General features: G+C 36.2%; 1 protein-coding gene across 1 annotated transcript in view; it reads left to right on the top strand.

Annotated features, from left to right (window-relative positions):
* CPNE8 (copine 8) overlaps positions 1-21278 on the top strand; it is a 209521-nt gene that overhangs the window by 149795 nt on the left and 38448 nt on the right. The window contains exons 14-15 of the mRNA XM_046685801.1: positions 10330-10376; positions 16246-16427. Of these exons, the coding sequence (XP_046541757.1) occupies positions 10330-10376; positions 16246-16427 (229 nt within the window). The remainder of the gene's footprint in view (positions 1-10329; positions 10377-16245; positions 16428-21278) is intronic.

Raw genomic sequence — 21278 nt, 5'->3', positions numbered from 1 at the left:
ACTGTGCTTTTCCTGGAGCACAAGATGCATTTTATGACTTGAGGTGGTAGAGTTTTATTTTCTAGATAGAAGAACAATATTCTACAAAGGAGATCTTACTATATAGTAATAAAAACTGATTGCCTCTTCTCGATTATTGACTTTGGGGTTATTATTTTTAGTCATACTCTGTACATTTATCCCTGTGGTTATTTTGTTTCTTTGTACTCCTTAAGAAATAATTTCAATATTAAAAGTGTGATATAATTGGTACCTAAAGGTGTTTATTCAGTAATCCTTAATCTGTGGCATTGAATATCCCATTTATCATTGATAAGGACCATGTCAGATTCATTTAAAATCAGAAACTGCTCTGAAATCTAAGATACTCCTTTAGAGCAACAGCATCATTTTTATGACTATTATTATTTGTGAAATAAGTTTATTGACCTCTACAGATTTGGAGAATATATACTTCCATATTCCAAACAGCTCATACTGAAAGTATCTGAAGGCAAAATCATAAATTTCAGTTGGGTTTTGCCCAGCCTTCAGTCCTCTGTGACTTCAAGTCTGCGTGAAACTCTTCATTCCACCACTAATGTGACCAGGGAACAAATATCTATAAAGCTTTCCACATCTCTTTGACTGGCAGATGAACCGGGGAAACAGATCACAAATTCTGGTCACACGGAGTGCCTCTAAGCTACCAGAGTATCGTGTCAACCCAAAACCCTGCTCTATGCTTTTATCAGAAAATTGAGTGTATTACAAACTTGCAGGCCTACAGACTGTCATTTTCCTCCTCTGAAGAAAGCCCAAACTCTCATCCCGCTGATCCCAATGAGCTACACAAGTCCCTACCACTTATATTCAGTGATTGCTAGTTTCCCTGGGTGTCCTTTTAATTGTCTATTTGTATGACATCTTCTCAAAGGGACAGGCAATTTTAAAATATTTTTGTAGAGCTGAACACAAAGTAGCTGCTGAATAAATATAGATTAATTAGAAAGCCATTTTAAGCCCAGCTTTCCACACTTTTCCCCAAATCTCTTAGCATAATGAAACATTATAAACCCATAGGACTTTTAAACAAGAACGTGACAATTCAGTGAACTGGATTACAAACCCCCATGTCTCTCTCTCTCAGATTTTATCATCTTGTGACCTTCCTCTTTCCACATCTCATACCACATTCACCAAACAACACAGGTGGACCAGGCTTTTTGGGATAAGAACAAATGCTTTTGTGTTCCCTCTGCCAGAAATTATCTCAACTTAACTGTATATCTGGGTTTCAGTGACTTGGAGGAAAGGCAAGATCAAGATTAGAAGCATGAACTGCTTGTTTTCCTCACATCTTAATAAAAAGGGAGCATGAGAGAAAGTAGTCGGGGAGATGCTAAGTGGGCAAGTTCTGGGAAAGAATCAAAAAATAAGAGGTAAATGTTTGGCAGAACATCAAGTCAGTTGCAAAGAAGTGGTTGCTGATAATTGAGGCAGTACATAGTAGTGGCCAAGAATTTGGGTTCTGGCATTAACTGCCTGGTTCGAATCCTAGATCTGCCTCTTGCTAGCATAACCCGTTTCCATTTTTATGAAATAATAATAAAAATAAAAATGACAATCTCGGGCCGGCCCCGTGGCCGAGTGGTTAAGTTCACGCACTCCGCTTTGGCGGCCCAGGGTTTCGCTGGTTCAGATCCTAGATGTAGACATGTCACCGCTCATTAGGCTATGCTGAGGTGGCGTCCCACATACCACAACTAGAGCCACCCACAACTAAAATATGCAACTATGTACTGGGGGATTTGGGGAGAAAAAGCAGGGAAAAAAAAAAGATTCACAACAGTTGTTAGCTCAGGTGCCAATCTTAAAAAAAAAAATTCTCACAGAATGGCTATGTGGGTGACATGGCATGTAGTTAGCCTTCAGTAAATGCTAGCTATCATTTTTCTGAATAATCTGAATTTGTTTAAAGTTCCAATATGTCTTATTTCATTTGATCATCATAATATTGTTGGTGATAATTGTCCTCGTTATCAGAGACAGAGAGAGAAAAAGATATCTTCAAACTTAAAAAGTCAATAAAAGTCATTTTTTTGTAGTACAATTCTCTTTGGAGGATAATGCCAGGACATTCCTTCCATTCCAGTCAATCTTCACCCAACTCTTGACCCTGAATCTAAAACTTGTCTGAAATTATAGATCAAAGGCTTATATCCCACTCAAAAGAAATAAAAAGTCTTAGAATAAAATAAAGAGCTACCTACCTATTGAAGCTCATTTTAAAGGCTAAAATGAACTTCTCGATACTGCTCTTCTAAAGGTGAGTGGAATATCAGTAAGTCCAGTTATCAACAAGCCCCATAAGGATTTCTTCCCTTAAAATACTTAAAGCAAGTGCAGTGATGCTGTAAAATGTTTGCCTTCGTTTTATGAAATCGGTGACATTTTATTGGAAATGTTGCCTCAGGGAGCACATCCTGCCAGAACATGCAACACTATAAGGTTCTTTTTTTGCCTAATCCAATTTCTTATTTGAAAACTGAATATACGTGTCTAAGATTTTTTATAATGCTTCTTGTGGCACACAACTGTTTTGCATCCACCAAATCAGTGGAGAGCAAAACTCTGCAGTGCTGAATGAGGATAAATCTAATAAAAATAAAGCCATTCTGCCTTCTATAAATATATTCACATAGAGTATTATTGTATCTTAACTAAACTCATCTAAACTAAGATTTAGAAAACAAACTTTTGCAAATATTAAGACTCATAAACATTGTTTTGGTTATGCTTGATTCTAGTTTTTGTACATATAAAATGCATACTTGAAAAGTCTAAAGATAGCCAGTTATATGCTTTAAGATTGTGATTTGAGGGGCTGGCCCTGTGGCCAAGTCGTTAAGTTCACACACTCTGCTGCAGCGGCCCAGGGTTTCACTGGTTCGGATCCTGGGCACGGACGTGGCATTGCTCGTCAAGCCATGCTGAGGCGGCATCCCACATGCCACAAGTAGAAGGACCTGCAACTAAGATATATAAAAAACAGATTGTGATTTAATTGCCACCTTTTGTTATTTGTCAAATGATTTTTTTGGAGCTATTCATTTCAAAGTCAAAGGAAACCGCATGTATCCTTCATCATCGGAACTGATGTTCATTTCGCCAAAATATTGACAATCTATTTTGCATCAAGCATTTTGTTAGTTATGTTTCATGATCAGAGTGTGTGCTTTTAACTATATTGTCACTAAAATAGTTTCTCTCTGGTGGGCAATTGAAAGGTTGGGGGCTGGGGGAAGGAGAAACAGCGTGAAACAAACAAGGATGGCTTACCAAAGGCAAGTTGTGGTAGGATGGGCGGGTTTATCACCGACATTGCTTAGAATTGCTGGTGTGTGGTGATATTAAAACCTAGACTGTATATTAGTAGATTACGTTATTGTTTTGAAGTTATCTACAGACAGTGGGCCTCCTACTACCTACACCGATTGGAGATTCATTGTCTTATCCTTGACACACCACTAACAAACACTATGGGAAGAATTAATGAAAAAAAAAACACATATTAATGTAAAGAGAAAACTGGCCTTTCTGACCTAACAGAGGAAAAGATTAATAAGAACGAGAAGATGACGTGGGTTGCTCAAGAGATTTGTCCTCCAGCATGCAGAATATTTGTTATGTGCGGGTGCTTCAGGGTTTTATTTCTAGTAACTAGAGGACTTCAAAGTAGCTATCGTCTCTTTATCACAGGAGACAATTGAGACTCAAAGACTTGGTAGTTTTGCAAAGGAGTCAACTAACTAGCTAGTTGTGATTCTGGGATGCAAACTCCAATCTTTCTGGGACTGGTTCGGTGGCACAGTGGTTAAGTTCACGTGTTCCGCTTTGGCGGCCCGGGGTTCCCCAGTTCGGATCCCAGGTGTGGACATGGCACCACTTGGCAAGCCATGCTGCGGCAGGCGTCCTACATATAAAATAGAGGAAGATGGGCACGGATGTTAGCTCAGGGCCAGGCTTCCTCAGCAAAAAGAGGAGGATTGGTGGCAGATGTTAGCTCAGGGCTAATCTCCCTCAAAAAACAAAAATCAAAATTAAAAAAGAGAAAAAAGTTCATAATCTTTCTACGAGACATCATTGCCTCTTCAGCACCTACCTCATTTTAAGTGAGATTCTATTGGATAGTGCTTCTATTTTTGTTTTGGGGGTTATTTTTTATTTTATTTATTTTGATTATGGCACTTATGAGATATTTTCTAAACTAATCGTTTCCAAAAAGGTTGGCCATCTTTCATACCTTTCATAATAAGGAGTTATTGAACTGCAGCAAGATCAGCCTGCCTCCTTGTGAAGCTGTGCTTTGGAACAACCTTGTATTAAAAAAAATAGTGACATCAGTCTTCAGAGTCTGGAGAAGGCGCAAAGATCTGTTAATTGATGGATACTGGATTTAATGAGGACCAAGAATGTTCTCATCAACAGCTGAAGAATCACATCACTTACCTTCAGTTTCTTATTCTTCTTACTTTTGACATTTCATGGATCCCCTAGAAATCTAGAATGTTGGCAAGGATAGAGAGGAAAATAAGGCAGGGGCCAAAGCTTACAATTACTTCATTAGAGGGATTTTTCTTTTTTTGAGGAAGTATCCAGAAAACACCTTCTAACAAGGTTAGATATTCTATTCATGGTACAGTTTTGGGTAGGGCAGGTTGGGACCTTAGTAGCTGGTGTTAAGGAAAGGAAATATGACATGGGAGGGTCAGATTCTGAGAAATAACCTGAAACTCTGGGAGATCCAGAAATTTGATAAGCACTGCACTCCTCTAGTTTTCAAAAAAGTATGCTAAACTTGGGTCTCCAAAAACTAGCATCAATAATGGTGATAATAATCATGACAATTATTTATTGAGTGCCTACTAAGGACAGATGCTTTTCTAGTCCTCACAGCAACAATCCAAGGAAAGCTTATCATCTTTAACTTATTACAAATGAGGTATAGAGAGGTTAAATAGCTTTTCCAAGATCACATTGCAAGTAGGTGAAAGTACTTATATTTGAATTTGTATTTGTGCATCTCAAAGCCTGCCTTCATTCTAGCAGATCTCACTTGTTGAGGGCAGTTCATCCTGTGAGTAGTTTATGGATGTGGAAAGCAGGAATTTTGAAGATGCAGCAAAATTTTGAATCAGACAGCCATCTGTGTTGTCATTCAGGTAGTTGAACTACTTTTAAGAAAGGAGGAAAAGATAAGGTGGAAAAAGATTGAAGATTTAGCCAGTGGTGAGCTCAGGTCAAGAAGGATTAGGTTGATAATAGTGCTTGAGGCAAGTGAACCACAGGTTCAGGGAAGGTTCCAGAACCCATGTGTGGCCTAGAGTACATGTCAGTAAATCAAGGCAGAAGCGTAGCCTTGGTGCCAGCAAGGCAAGAATGAGAGGGATAGTAGAGTTGGATGGGCATCTTAACTACATTTTTGGGTTCTACATTCCAACAGCTAGTGGATCTGAATCTGCATTTGTCAAGATTAATTTAAAGGAAGGGTGGAGAAAAGTTCATCTTTCATGTTGCTAATATTCAATTTGTACAACTGAACAGAATTTGAAATTGGAAAGAAAGTAAAACAATCCTTCTGCAAACTCCCATCACAGTTATTAGTTCTCAATAATTAATTCATAATGATAGCTATAGAAAAGTTATCTAAGATGGTATTACTCTTTGTGTGTGTGTCTGTGTGCGTATGTATGTGTGTGTGTAGTTCTCTTTGACGTGCACATATATACTTGTTTTCTGTGGATCTTTGCTGTGCTAGTTAAATCTTCCATCTTGGCATCTGATTTATCTGACATTCACATCTTTTAAAAAGGTGGCAGAATTGGGGCTGGCCCCGTGGCCGAGTGGTTAAGTTCGCGCGCTCCGCTGCAGGCGGCCCAGTGTTTCGTTGGTTCCAATCCTGGGTGTGGACATGGCACTGCTCATCAAACCACGCTGAGGCAGCGTCCCACATGCCACAACTAGAAGGACCCACAACGAAGAATATACAACTATGTACTGGGGGGCTTTGGGGAGAAAAAGGAAAAAAATAAAATCTTTAAAAAAGAAAAAATTTTAAAAAGGTGGCAGAATAAAACAGGGACATTTTCCAAGTATATATTTTAGCAGGACTAGGATGTATGCATTGGGAAGTCTCACGTGATGTCACTACTAACTCATGAAATTTGGCAGGCATGCCTTTTTTTCTATTCTAGAATATAGAACTCCTTTCTGAGTTTCTTGAAATCCTGCTCTTTCTTGTCTGCTTCTAAAACATAAAATGACAGCCAAAGTAATGCTTGCTAAGCAAAATGTTTTGAGGATTTATATGTGATAGTTTTATGAATATTCTGTCAGAAGACATCTTGTGTCAATTCAGATGTTTTGCTTTGACACGATTGATTTTTTTTTCTGTAACATTAGACTTCAAGCAATATTAAACACAAAGTAAATAAATAAAAAACACAAAACAGGAACAGGGTTACTGATGAAGATGTTTTATTTGATTTCCTTTTAGGACATAAATCACTTATCAAAGTCTTCAATAAATCTGTCTTATAGCCTAAGGTTATAGTATTGCTAACAACTTTCTTTAAAACTTTTACTAGTTAATATTTTCAAAATTCATAGAATGTGACACTGTAGGGTAAGTATACATTATAATATGAATAGAACTCTTAGGAATCATGGGAATGAACAGCTGGTATCCACAGTAAATGCACAATTGAGTTATAGGCTGTGCTATTATGAATTCAATGATAAACTGCTGTGCTGTTTTGTCGTTGTTTTTAATAGTAGAAAGCTGGAATTGTAAGTTCTAAGAGTTCAAGGATAGTGTTTAGTCTGCTCCCATTTTCTGTTTGTCACTTAACATAGTGCTTGGCAATCAGAAGATGCTCAATAAATGATTGTTGAATTGCAGTTTTTTAAATGGAAAAATCCAAATGGTGTGATAATAGGCTAAAGGACCATCACAAGCATGAAATGTTTTCCATAATGAGCCACCATATTTCCCTTCTGGTTTGAATACTGCTGATTCAAAACAGTAAAGGAGTGAGATTCTTTCTGACACGCAGAATAAGGCAAAGAATTCATCAAACCTCAAAATCAATCAACCACTAGATATGCATCAAGGATTCTGTTTTACTTGAGATTCTCTGTTGCACCATGATTACCAATTGGTCTTAGTTATCATTTAGTGCTAATTGCACCAATCTTTCATACTTAGTCTTGGAGGGTCCTAGGCTTCAAAGCTTCAAAGATACTCTTGGTGCTGCCTTCCTTCCCCCCTCCCACCACTCCCTCTCTCCCCTTCCCTCCTTCCTTTTCTTCTTTCCTTCCTTCCATCCTTCCTTCCTTCTTTCCTTCCCTCCTTCCTTCCCTCCTTTCCTTTTTCCTCACTTCCTTCCCTCTTTCTTTTCTCTTCTTTTCTTTACACGTCACTTTTTTGTAGCTAATCTACTTGGTTTTGTAGTTTAGTTTGTTTAGCTAACTAGAGATTTCAGTAAGGTAGTTTAATAACAAATATCTTCTTTCTCTTTTTTCATTCTTGTATGCAGTATAGTTCTTTGGTTAGTAACCATACCTTTGCTTTGTAGCTTTGCTAGGCACAATTTTAGCTTTGAAATGACCTCTGTGTCTCTAATTATTGAACTAATTCTAATTATCCAATTAATGCTTCTAAGAAGTTGTTGGTTATGCTATATATCCTGGGCTAGCCTGGAGAGCGTATTAGAAACAATTATAAATGAATGCATTCACTCGCTCAATAAATACAGTGATGTTCCAATATGTGGAAAGTATTGTGCAGACATTGTTATAAGAGAGAGTTGATCAAGGCATGGTGTCTATCCCTACAACCTAAGGGAGATTCATCTAAAGACTCAACTCCCAAACTGACCTTTATGATGTGCTAAAACGTATGTTCCTGAAGCTCAAAGTTATTTATTCATTCCTAGGGAGGTTTCATTTGAATAAAATAACGTAGAAAGGCATTTATACCCATAACTTTGTCATTATGTATTTAATAACATACTTGATAGAAGGACAAATTTGCTCAAGCATGAGAATTTGTGCTGGCATCTTTATCATTAAGGATCTCTGTGTAGTATCATTTTTAGGTTTGTAACATAGTAATCGCTATCCTTTATACAGCCAGGCAGTTTACAAATAGTTACTTGTAGAAATAGAGCAGTATAGAGATTATGAATATGACTTGAGGTTAGATGTGAATTCAAATTCTAATACTGGTATTTATTGCTCATGTGGAAATTTATTCAATTTTGTGAGCATAGATTTCTTTGTCTGCAAAAGGAGAATAAGAGTATCGTCTTTTAAAAATTATGTGGTTAATTGATGTAAGCTATGTAAAAACACATTATATGTAATGTAACGTGTATGTATATAATGTGTTATATGTATATAATATTTCATGTAGTTTTTCTATCAGCCCTTGCTTTATTATTGTGTTCCAGGCACCTACCCCCTGAGAGTTTTGAAACTTGGCTAATGTCAGCAACTGGGTTGCTGGGATTTAAACCTAGTTCTTTCAGACACAAAAGCTATTCCCTTTCTAATACACCAGCCACACTACCCTGTATTACTGTTCTCTCCTTAGCAGCAGAATGACAAAGCAATATGCTGATGGTGTCTGTTCTTTTCAGTTCCTCAAAGGAATCTATTATCTCAAAATGTTCTCCCAAATGTCTCACTATATTCTTCTTCTAAAAGTTTTTAACTCATTTTGGCTCATACTGGTTGGTGTTATACTCCAAATTAGCCTATATTCTTAACCTATAAACCTAATTTCTACTCTGAGGAATAAAATTACTGTATAGCTATAAAGAGAATCTATATTAGTTTTTGTTAAATGTAAAGCACAAAAGGTTGTTCATTTCTTAGGAAAAAAAAATGTATGAATTTGTTTCAATACCCAAATAGTTCTAAGGGTCTTTTAAGCTGAATTTTTAGACAAAGAAGGAAATAGTACTATACTTTATACTAAGAGAACTCCAAGGGACTCTATGCTGTAGTGCCCATCATCATCATCTTCATCATCATCATCACCATTTTAACAACAATTCCAGACTCTGAACTATGAAATCAATTGTGCAGTATGCCAAAAGTAATTCGTTACTAAAGATAGTCTAAGTACTCATTTTTTCAAATGATTTACCATTTAAATTAAAAATTATCTTTTAAACTAGATGTGATTGCAGTTTATCCCAGTAATCAGATCATTGTCACTTATTTGTGTTTTTATGACCTCTTTGGTGAAAAAGAGGTGGAATTACATATAGAAAGAGGCACAGGTCTATGCAAAGGAGTGAATTTTTATTTGAATACCACCTCTTTGGTTTCTATCAGAAAAAAATAATAACCCAACAAAACAACTTTTAGTAACTACCATATGCTGAAAATTTCAAGTGTATGTATATAACCAATTTCATCTATATAAATATTTATCTATCTCTATAAACACACACATACACACAGGAAGGCTGTGAGCACTGAGGGATAGATGGGTATCTAAAATATTATGCCTTTCTGAAGAAAACAGAAGAAAATCCTGTGTTTTCAGGAGTGTTGGAAAGAATTACATAGTTTAAGGAATGATATTATTAGAGATGATTTTAGCTATGTCACACTTTTAAGGGCATAATAATTTCACATTGACTACAGAATAGTTTTGAAATCAATAATAAATGCTGACATTAGAGACTGGCAAATAATTATTTGCAATTTGACTTCTTCATTATGAGCCCCTCACTTAGTTATTGTGCTCCCGTATAGGAAGCATTTTTATTCCCGACACTTTATTTTTCATTTTACAGTCGTGTGATTGTAAAGGTATTTTGCCAAGTTCTTACCCTGTAAAACTGCCTATCTGATGCTACCAAGTGTGAACTGTACCATAGTTGCTATTAATAACATTTAAGAAAATTAGTGATATTAAAAAATATAACACATGGGGGGCTGGCCCCGTGGCCGAGTGGTTAAGTTCGCGCGCTGCGCTGCAGGCGGCCCAGTGTTTCGTCGGTTCGAATCCTGGGCGCGGACATGGCACTGCTCGTCAGACCACGCTGAGGCAGCGTCCCACATGCCACAACTAGAGGAACCCACAACGAAGAATGCACAACTATGTACCGGGGGGCTTTGGGGAGAAAAAGGAAAAAATAAAATCTTTCAAAAAAAAAAAAAAAAAAAAAAAACACTATTAAAAAAAAAAAAAAATATAACACATGGAAAGCAAACTCCTTTCTATGAGGTTATTTAATTATTAATGATTCTTATTTACTTATATTCTAGAACGCAAATCAATTTCACGGTGGCTATTGATTTTACAGCATCGAATGGTGAGTATTATGACTATCCCCTAATAAAAATTATCAGCAATTAAGTGAAAAATAAGTATATATTTTCGTGAGGTTAGATCTTTTATTCCTACAATTTCATGTAAAATTCAGATAATTTTTGTTTTCTCTTTAATACTATGAAATAGTTTAGGTATAAGAAAGACTACAAGAAATACAGCATAAGTGCATAATAGTCCCCTTCAAATTTATTAAGTATTAAAATATTCTCATTTTTGCTTCACATATCTTTGAAAATTTTAGATCTAGTTAAGCTCATTGTGTACCCCTACTCCATTTCTTTTACCCCCCTTCTCCATGCGTAGCAGTAATTCTGAAATGTGTCTAATTATAATCCTCATTTTTATAGTACTTTTGTGTATATTAAACTATGTAAGTGAAATTCAAGTACATGTATCTTATGTAACTTGCTTCATTTTTACTTGATTATTTATTTTTAAGAATTACTCATGTTAACACATTTATATTTAAATTAATTCAGGGGGACTGTCATACAGTACCCTATGTGTGGATATTCATAATTTGTGTATCAAAAGTTTTAAGGAAGAAAAGACTGGGCTTTTAATTTTATTTTGAAGTAACATTGTTTCAAATGGAGCAATCTAAAATATAGAAGAGGACAGAACACTTCCAAGTTCATTCTATGAGGTCAGTATTACCTTGATACCTAAACCAGACAAAGACAGCATAAGAAAAGAAAAATTAAAGGTCAATATCTCTTATGTACTGCATATAAAAACTCTCAACAAAATATTAACAAACTGAATCCAGCAACATATGAAGAGAATTATATGCCCTGACCATGTAGAATTTATGCCAGGAATGCATGGTTGGCTGAGTATTCAAAAATAAAGTAACATTATGCACCATATCAATAGAAGAAAATGTGAAAACCACATGATCATCTCAATTGATGCAGAAAAAGCCTTCAACAAAGTCCAAAACACTTTCATTATAAAAACACTTAATAAACTAGGAATAGAAGTTGACTTACTAACCTTGTGAAGGGAAAATATGAAACACCCATGCTAATATCATACTTAAGGGTGAAAAGTTGGATGTTTTCCCCCAAAGATGACGAATAGGACCAGAATGTCTGCTCTTGCCACTTCTCTTCAACATTGTACAGGAAGTCGTGGCCAGAGCAATTAAAGAAAAGAAAAGATATCCAGATTGAAAAGGAAGGAGTAAAACTATTTCATTTGCAGATGACATAATCTTATATATGGGAAAATATAAGGAATCCACTAAAAATCTAGGTGAACTAGTAAATGAGTTTAGCAAGACTGAAGGATAGAAGATCAAGATATAAAAATCAGTTATTTTTCTATACCCTTCCAATGAACAATCTGAAAATGAAACTAAGAAAACAGTTCCATTTACAATAGTATCAAAAGGAATGCAATACTTAGGAATAAAGTTAACCAACTAGTGCAAGACATAGTCTAAAAACTATATTTTGAAAAAATTGAAAGAAACTGAAGATCTAAATAAGTGGAAATATGTGCCATGTTCATGGATTGAAAATTCAACATTGTTAAGATGGCAGTATTTCCCAAAGTGATAGACAAATTCAATGCAATCTCTATCAAAATCTGAAAGGCCTTTTTTTAAGAAAAGAATAACTAACCCAAAAATTCATATGGAATTTCAAAGGACCCAGAAGAGCCAAAGCAGACTTGAAAAAAAAGAACAAAGTAAGAAGAGTCACACCTCCCATTTTTGAAACTTATTACAAAGCAGCAGTAAAGAAGACGTGTGATGCTGGCCTAAAGACAGATATTTGGATCAATAAAGTAGGATTGAGATTCCAGAAATAAACCTATGTGTCTAGGCTTAACTAATTTTGAGAAGGGTGGCAAGACAATTCAATGGGGACAGAATAGTCTTTTCAACAAATGGTGCTGGGACAACTAGAGAGCCATATGCAAAAGAATAAAGTTGGACCCTTACCTCACATCATATACAAAGTTAACGTGAAATAGATCAAAGACCTAAAAGTAAGGGCTAAAATAATACAACTGTTTGAAGAAAACAAGGATACGTCTTCATAACCTTGGGTTTGGCAATTAATTCTTAGATATGACACCAAAAACATGAGCAACAAAAGAAGGAAATAGATAAATTGAACTCCATCAAAATTAAACCTTTTATGCTTCACAGGGCACTATTAACAAAGTGAGAGGACAAACCTCAGAATGGGAAAAAATATTAGCAAATCATATATCTCATAGGGGACTTATATCTAGAATGTATAAAGAACTCTGTTAACTCAATAAGAAAACAAATAACCAGGTAAAAAACGGAATAGACGCTTTTTCAAAGAAGAAATACAAATAACCAATAAGCACATGAAAAGGTACTTGGCATACTTAGGCATCAGGAAATGCAGATCAAGATCATCATGAGATACTATTTCACACCCACTAGGATGGCTATAATCCAAAAGTCCGATAACAGCAAGTGTGCGTGACGATGTGGAGAAATTATAACCTTCATACACTGCTGGTGAGAATGTAAAATGGTGTAGCCACTTTAGAAAACACTTTGGCAACTCCTCAAGTTGTTAAACATAGAGTTACCATATGAACAGCAAGTCCACTCCTAGATAGACACGCAAGAGAGGCGAAAACATAGTCCATACCAAAACGTATACACAAAATGTTTATTGCAGCACAATAGCTAAATTGTAGAAGCAACCCAAACGTCCATCAACTGATAAATGGATGAACAAAATATGGTATATTCATACAGTGGTGGAATGCTATTCAGCAATAAACAAGAATAAACTATGAAGTGCTGACACATGCTATAACATAGATGAACCTTGAAATCGTTATGCTAAGTGAAAGAAGCTAGTCACTAAAGACCACATATTATGTGATTCTATTCATGTGAAATGTCCAGAATAGGCAAATTAATAGAGACGGAAAGTAGATTAGTCATCATTTAGGGCTGGGGCAGATGGAGTGATAAGGGAGTGATAGTTAATAAGTATGGGGTTTCTTTTTGGGGTGATGAAAATGTTCTAAAGTTGGCTGTAGTGATTGTTATACGTATCTGTGAATATACCAAAAGTCATTGAACTGTACATTTTAAATGGGTGAATTGTAAGTTATGTGAATTATATCTCAATAAATCTTTTTAAAAAAGAATCTATTCATGTGATTTTTTACAAAGGCATAGTGTACCTCTAAAACAAAATCAGATATAGTTTGATAATATTCAGGATTTAAAATATTACAAAATCCTTAAGTAAAGAATTATAGTTATGAGTAAGGACTATAGAATCTGGCTGCCTGGATCATATTCTAGTTTACCAATTATTGCTGTGTGATTTGAGCAACTTATTTAATCTGAAAAATGGGTATAATAAAAGTACCCATGTCATAAGCTTGTTGAAAACAGATTAAGTGAGATATGAAGTAAGGTGTTCAATACGTGCTAGATTTCCTACTATTATAATAATAATTATTATTCACTGGGCCGCAACATTATCAACCTACTACAAGGTCATTCTTCATATGTGTTGTTGCAGAGACAGAGGTGGTACACACATGGTCCCAGATTCAAGGAATTGACTATGAATTTGGCAGTTTTTTAGTTGCCAGATTTTGTGATGCAGAACTCAAGAGCCTTGATAGTAGGAGAGGAAGGACACTAAGGGCTGGCACAAACAAGGAGGGTTGTCTAGTGTGTGTGAGACATAAACTGGAGGAGAAGAAAGTGAATTTCGGGACAGGGTGGCAACTTGACAGGTAGAGTTGGGAAGGAAGATGCCATTAGTGGTACAGTGAAGAGACTGGTCTGGATGAAGATGCTGGAAAGTGCTAGGTGACATCTTCGAATGGGTAAGATGAGGCCCTGCTATGCATGATAGGCTAAGATGTTTAGACATGCTGGGGTATTAGTGGCATTTTTACTTTAACATTAAGTTATGGTTTTCTTAGTGAAATAGAGTTAGTTGCCATATTGTAATCCATTAGGTAACAACTCTTCTTATATTTGAGAGTTGTGTTAAATAACCACTTAGTCAAGTGATGGTTTTGCTTATCTGTGGCTCCAATGGACTTTTGACCAAGTGGCAAAATCCCTGCTTTAGAAGGAAATGTCAAAGAAAAATTGCACCAGAGAAATTAAATAGGCGAGGAAGACAGTATTCAGTACCATTGCAATAGAGATCGAAGCTATAGCAATTCAAGAGAGATATTGCACTCAACTCCTCCAAAACAAAAGGAGAGAGGGTTTTGAAGTGCTGTGGTCAATTAGTGAAAAAGTCCTGGGGGACAGTAGAGGGGAGATTGTTCTGTGTGTTCACGCCATCTGTGTTCGCTAATTAGCATTTAATGAGGTTCAGTTCCTACCCTCCCACAGAGCCTGGGAGATAGGAGTGCTATTATTCTTGATGATGACATTTCAAAGGGAGGGCTCCCAGGTCCTAGACATTCCTGGGTTGTAGAAGATTTGAGATACATCTCAAAAGGATTTACAATTGCAAGTTTTCTAAAGTAAATGCTCGAAGAAAAGGGATGTCAGGGGCCTATAGTCAGGAGAAAACTTTCTACAGTTTAGTCAAGCTGAGGGGCACGTTAAGACCTTCTTGGTCAGAAGACACTTTTTTAGAAATTGTGTCATGTGGAACCAGCCCTTGGATGCTGGTAACCCTTTGGAAATATAAATGCATTTACACAATAAATTATTTTTAGACCAAAAATGTGCTGGGTTTAATTATATGTATTATAAACCAAGGGGAGATCTCTCCTTTATTTTGTTTCTCTTTCAATCTCAAGCGCTTATTATTATTGTTTTTCCTAATCAGAAAAGAACTATGCCCTGAGGCTTTCCTTCTCCAGGCAGTGTTTTAATGTAGAATTGAGCATTATGTGCTGTCCCAATTAACTTTCCATTTTCACTTAAGAAATAAATGGACTTTCAGGCTGCCTTTGTGCTGGTGATTAGGGCAACTCAATGTGAATCTCAATGTGTCTGAGTGATAGCACGTATATTACTTTCTCTCAAATTCATCTCTATTCTAATGCAGCATCCTACATAGTATAAGCATATTGAAAATTCAGAACCTTGTGGATGACCCAGACAATAATAACTGTAGCAGTTAAACCTTACATTTCTATGGTACTTTATTATTTTTAGTCATTTCCGCACGTATAATCTCATTGGTGCTCCCAGTAAACACTGTGGTAGGATTTATTGCAGGCAGTTTATAGATGTTGTCCTGCAAATGGCAAGACTCAACTTTGAGACCTCTGCTTCCTAGCTTAATGTCTAGTGAGAAACTAAATAATTTTTCAGATCTAGACATTTAAACAGCTTGAATTTGAAAATCACTGTGCTCTTCTTTTTTCAGTAAGTTGTGATATTTCTCAAATATCCAATTTATGTTTGTGATACAGTTTGAGGAAGGCCTCATACTTATTGAAGTCCATTAAATCGTTTGGGTCCTCTGATTATAGGCATATAGATTCAAGCTAAAGTCACATTTTTTGAAAAAATAAAGATGACAATAAAATAAGATTAACGAAGTCTTTTGTACTTCTTCTGGAACCGAAACTCAAGAATAGCCTGTGGCATTGACAGTGAGGAATAATTTCTTTAAATATCTGCATATGCTTTGGTTTATCTTTGGGAAACTTTCTGTGAGTCTGATAGAATGTAACAAATATTTCTCTGTTAATATCCATCCAGAAAGAAACTGTTTGATACACTGTGAATGTAGGCAGAAAAGCATAATTTTAAATATTTCATTCTGAAGTAGATATTAAGAAAAATGTTGTCAAAAAGAGTACATCCTTAGCATGATCTCTCATGTGTGGAATGTTTTTTCTGTCATCAGGCAATCCTGCCCAGCCCACTTCTCTCCACTACATGAATCCTTACCAACTGAATGCCTATGGTATGGCGCTGAAAGCGGTGGGAGAAATCGTTCAAGATTATGACAGTGATAAAATGTTCCCAGCTTTAGGTTTTGGTGCAAAACTGCCTCCAGATGGAAGGATATCTCATGAGTTTGCTTTGGTAAGAATATATCACAAGGGTTTGATATTTTGAAAAAATAACATGTCGGATCTTTGAATATTGGTTGGCTGCTTATGCTTTAGTCAGTCATGTAGCAAGGTTTTTTGACTGTAGACTCAGCTCAATACTGGTAAATGATTGATTTAGGAGTGTGATATTAATGGGAAAAAAAGACAGCTAAATAGATTAGCAATAAATCTACTTAAAGTACCTCTGATTTATAAAAAGGAGATCTCTTATCATTATCTATTACTGCCTAACAAACCTCCCTAAAACCTCCAGGCGTAAACCAACACCATTCAATTATGTTCGTGATTTGTGGGTTAGAAATTTGAGCAGAATACAATGGGGGATGCTGCGTTTCTTCCGAATGTCTGGGGCCTCACCTGGGATGGCTTGATTGGCTACAGGTGGCTGGAATTGTTTGACTGGATTATTTATCTGGGCTTCATTCTGGCTGTCAGTTGAATACCTCAGTTCTTCTCGATGTCCTGTCTTCTGGGACACTAGCATGTCCTCTAATATGGCTTCTTTGCTCAGGTCTGATGCCCGAGCTGAGATAGCTGAAATAGCTGGGTTGCCTGGACATCTCCCCCTCATTCTACATACAACCTGTCCACGTGGTTTTCATGGGCTTCCTCACAATATGGTGGTCTCCTGGTAGTCAGATTGCTGGCATGGCAGCCAGCTTCCCCAGAGTGAGTATTCTAAAAGGCGGGGACAGAGGCTACCGAGTTCTTTATACCATAGCCTGGCAAATCCCAGAATGCTGCTTCTGCCACATTCTCTTCGTCAAGTGAGTCACTAAGGCCAGTCCAGTTTCAAGGTAGGGGAAGTAACCTTCACCTCTCAATGGGAGGCGTATCAAAGAATGTGTGGCTGTCCATAACCTACCATCTTCTAAAACGATATTTCAAATTTAAAGGACTAGTTACAGCTGGAATGAATTTTTTCAAATGTGAAGCAACACTTATGGCTATAATTAATTATGATTCAATATAATGGAATGGATGTGAATGAAATAAATATTTCTCTAGTTAATGTTTAATTTACATAGGTCTACTTCCATAATGTATGGTTACTGATAAGCAGTGTGCTGCAGTCTACCTTCAAAATAAACTCCACACGGATAATGCTTGTAGCCCCAGGCAGCCTTAGTCTTGCTTATACCTTCTGATAAAAATAAGGGGAAAATCCATATAGGAATGATTAGCTATCATTTTGGAAAAAATTTAGCTTTTCCTAATAGAAATGCCTCCCTAGCCTACCCTCTATGTTGTAAAAGGTAAACTGTCCTATCACCAATACTTTTTAGGTCTTTGTTTGTTGTTTTTATTATTACGAAAGCAATGTGTGGTCATTATAGGGATTTGTTTTTTAAGTTCTGCAAGCAAGATAGACAAAAATATCAACTGTTTATTGAGTAATTACTGAGTATCGAGCTCAGTACTTTACACTTGTTTCCTTCTGTAATCTTCATAAAATCCCTGCGTGGTAGACATATCATGGCTATCACATTCACCAGTCTGGCAAGTGCCACTCATGTGACTACAGAAAGAAGTGTGCACTCAGGAGTTATATGCCTCAGCTCAGAGGCCCAGAGGTCAGCCAGGGTTCCATGGGACTTGAACCCAGATCAATCTTATTTTAAAATCCATTCTCCTAACCACCACCAAACCACATTTTATAAAAGTACCTGCAATGCTCCCTCTCCAAAATGTGCTTTATTAACACCATGATGTATATGCGTATACATATATATATATACACACACACACGCACTTCCAGAAGCTTTTAAGTGATTAGATTTCATCTTCCTTAAATGTATTTTAAGAGCAGTATTTTTGCATTTTTATTTCTATACTTGCTTTTCTTTCTTTGTTTTTTTTTTCCTGCTTTATCTCCCCCCAATCCCCTGGTACATAGTTGTATATCTTAGTTGCAGGTCCTTCTAGTTGTGGCATGTGCGATGCTGCCTCTACGTGGCCTGACGAGCGGTGCCATGTCCACGCCCAGGATCCGAACCAGTGAAACCCTGGGCCACCACAGCGGAGCGCTAGAACTTAACCACTCGGCCATGGGGCCGGCCCCTATACTTGCTTTTCTATTTCATCACCCATACAGTTTCAGGAAAGGTTGCTGAAGGGTTTAATTCTTTCTTCCATAAGAGAACCCACATGCCACACTCCCAATGTCATATAAAAATAAATATCTGTTGGGATTTTGTTGTGTCTTAGAGAATTAAAATCTCTCAGAAACTTACAAGACCATGAAAATCACTCATGTGATCCTCAGTCTTAAATACCTCAGGAAAAAGGTCATGAGCTATTTTAAAGCCTAAGAAAAGGAATGATTATGTTAAACTAAAGGAGGTTTATTAATTTTCCTTCCATAAGTTTCTTCTTACCCTCATGTATGATTTTTTTTTCCTTTTTGTCTCCCTCTAATCCTAGCCTTCTCTGCTTTCCTTACTTCCACATTCATTCCTTTTAACCAAACCTATGCAAATATCTACTGGTAAGGAAGAATTTTTTTTAATTATTTGCATCTTAAACAATTCTTTGAACTCAACTCAAGTAGTTTTAGGATAGAGATCTTACCCTTTTAAATTTATGAAAAGTAGTCTCCCAAGTTGATGATGAAAACGATGATGATAGTGATGATAATGCCTCAAATTTAATATTACCTAAAGATTATATTATTTTAATTTTTTTCAAAGCACTTTTGTTTTCTTGGTTAAGTAAGACAGATAAGGGTTAACTAGGTCTTCAATGAGACAGTATTTGATTTGATTTCTGCTCAAGTGTTCTGTGTTAACCTCCTCCTAAATAAGTGTAATACACATTTCTATAGGTGCCGAAAATGGCAAATATGCAAACTTCAGTCCCATGTCAATCTGGCAATTAATGTACTACCTAATGTTAACAAACCCTCATATTTCTATGGTGAGAATTTGTGATATATATTCACAACTATTAATTTATTTTTCACACCAAGTTCAAACAATCTTTTAGATAGCAAGGGAGGCCTTTTAAAAAATTAAATCCTGGTTGTTGAGTTTTGGGCTAGAGCAAATGTTGAAATTGAGCTTTGCTCAATCAAAACGGTATCAGGAAAACCCCAGCTTTTCATGTGAAGGATGTATAAGGACAGATAGAGTAGGAACAGAAAAGAAAATGGAAAAGGAAAGGGAAAAGGTCCTGGAATCACCACTTTAGCACTTCTGGTTGTGAAAAGAGTAAGTCACTGCTCTCCTCTCATTGTGATTCTTGATGCTCCTTTTGGTGGTGTTATCACTGAAAACACCATACATAGTGGAGGGCTTTAGAGGAGGTATTTCTAGTGGGCATGTGGCCAGTGACCCTTAAAAGAAGGTCTTCTGCATCCATCAGTAGAGAAATGCTGCATCTGTCCAAGTGGTTTCTCCCACTAAATATCTAAAAGCACTTGCATACTTTTCACTTATTTTGGCATTTATAGAAATCTGTACAATTTAATATGCACGTGCATGCCTTTTCTTCCAACTAGATGCTAGCAATTTGGTAACCAAGGGTCTTTAGCACTGTATGCATAAAACAGAAGCTCAATAGATGTTTATTTATTGAATAAAAGGGAGACGTCTCTCAGCTTTTCCCCACAGTAAGCAATCTCTGGGCAGTAACAGATGCATTTCAAAGATTAAGGCAACAGCTCCTCACAGCTTCTCTTCAGCATTTTGTCGGCGTGTTAGCTCTGCTGAAAAGTGTTACAGGCTGTAGGCAGTGACAGGGACGATAGGCTTCTCTCCCAAAACTGAATCTAAATCCCTGGTACAATCCCCCAGGGAGCCAGATGGAGAGAAAAATGAGGAGAGCTGGACGTTTCCCACTTACATCTGCGCGGTGGGGTCATTGCTCATTCATTTTAAATTCTGTTCTTTAGACCTTCTATGTGTTCTAGAAATTAACAATCAGTATTTGATAAAGGGGAAAGGTTGTTGATTAAGAGGAAAATATAGGGCATCCATTGCCCTCTTCATTAATAAACAAGAAAATGGAAGGCACTTATTTTCAAAAACATCTTGTGTTTTACTTGTGTACTAGATCCACACATAAGCCTATTTTAATTTGTTTTAACAAGCAAAAAGTAATTTCCTGCATAATTATTTTAAGAAATTAGTTTTTAGAAAGACTTAAAAATCTATTTATAACTCGTTACAACTTTGTCATTAAGAGGAAAATCTCATTTTAATAGTTGTAAATGATTGAAAAGAATCCTGATGTAATACAAAACATGTATTTGAAAGAATGTATAATTTTATGTGATAAAGCATTCTTATCATCCAAGGCATATGAGGAAATCCTAGAACAATTTATTACGGAATTAGGACTAAGGCAGAAATCAGTGCTTTAAATATTCCACAATGATGAATAGAATATCTAATGAATATCTTTCCACTAAGATAAATGACGTGGTGAGAAAAATGGTGACCTTGTTGTAATCTCAATTCTAGAGGAATAGAGGAGATATACAGTCTTATAGAGATGGAAACTCCCAGTCCAAATGTTAAAATGATCAAAAACTAGCTCAGAACTACCCTGGTTTGTAATTGTTCCCTTAAGGCAGATATATAATACATTTTTATTTGCCCAAAATCAATAATGAGTTTTAATTTTAATTAGCTTCATACTTTATCAAGGGAAAAGAACATTGTAAAATTTTATTTAAAAGAAGGTAAATAGGTCAGTTCAGATTAACATCAAAACCAACCATAAACTGCTTTATGTTAAATGTTAAACTTTTACATTTTAATTTCAGTCAATTTATGTAACCAATTTTGCAATACAAAGAGTTCTTTTATTATTTTTATGT

Source organism: Equus quagga, chromosome 1, assembly GCF_021613505.1.
Source record: "Equus quagga isolate Etosha38 chromosome 1, UCLA_HA_Equagga_1.0, whole genome shotgun sequence".
In the NCBI taxonomy this organism is placed as follows: Eukaryota; Metazoa; Chordata; class Mammalia; order Perissodactyla; family Equidae; genus Equus; species Equus quagga.
The sequence above is the reverse complement of the archived record's forward strand: the minus strand, read 5'-3'. Positions and strand labels throughout refer to the sequence as shown.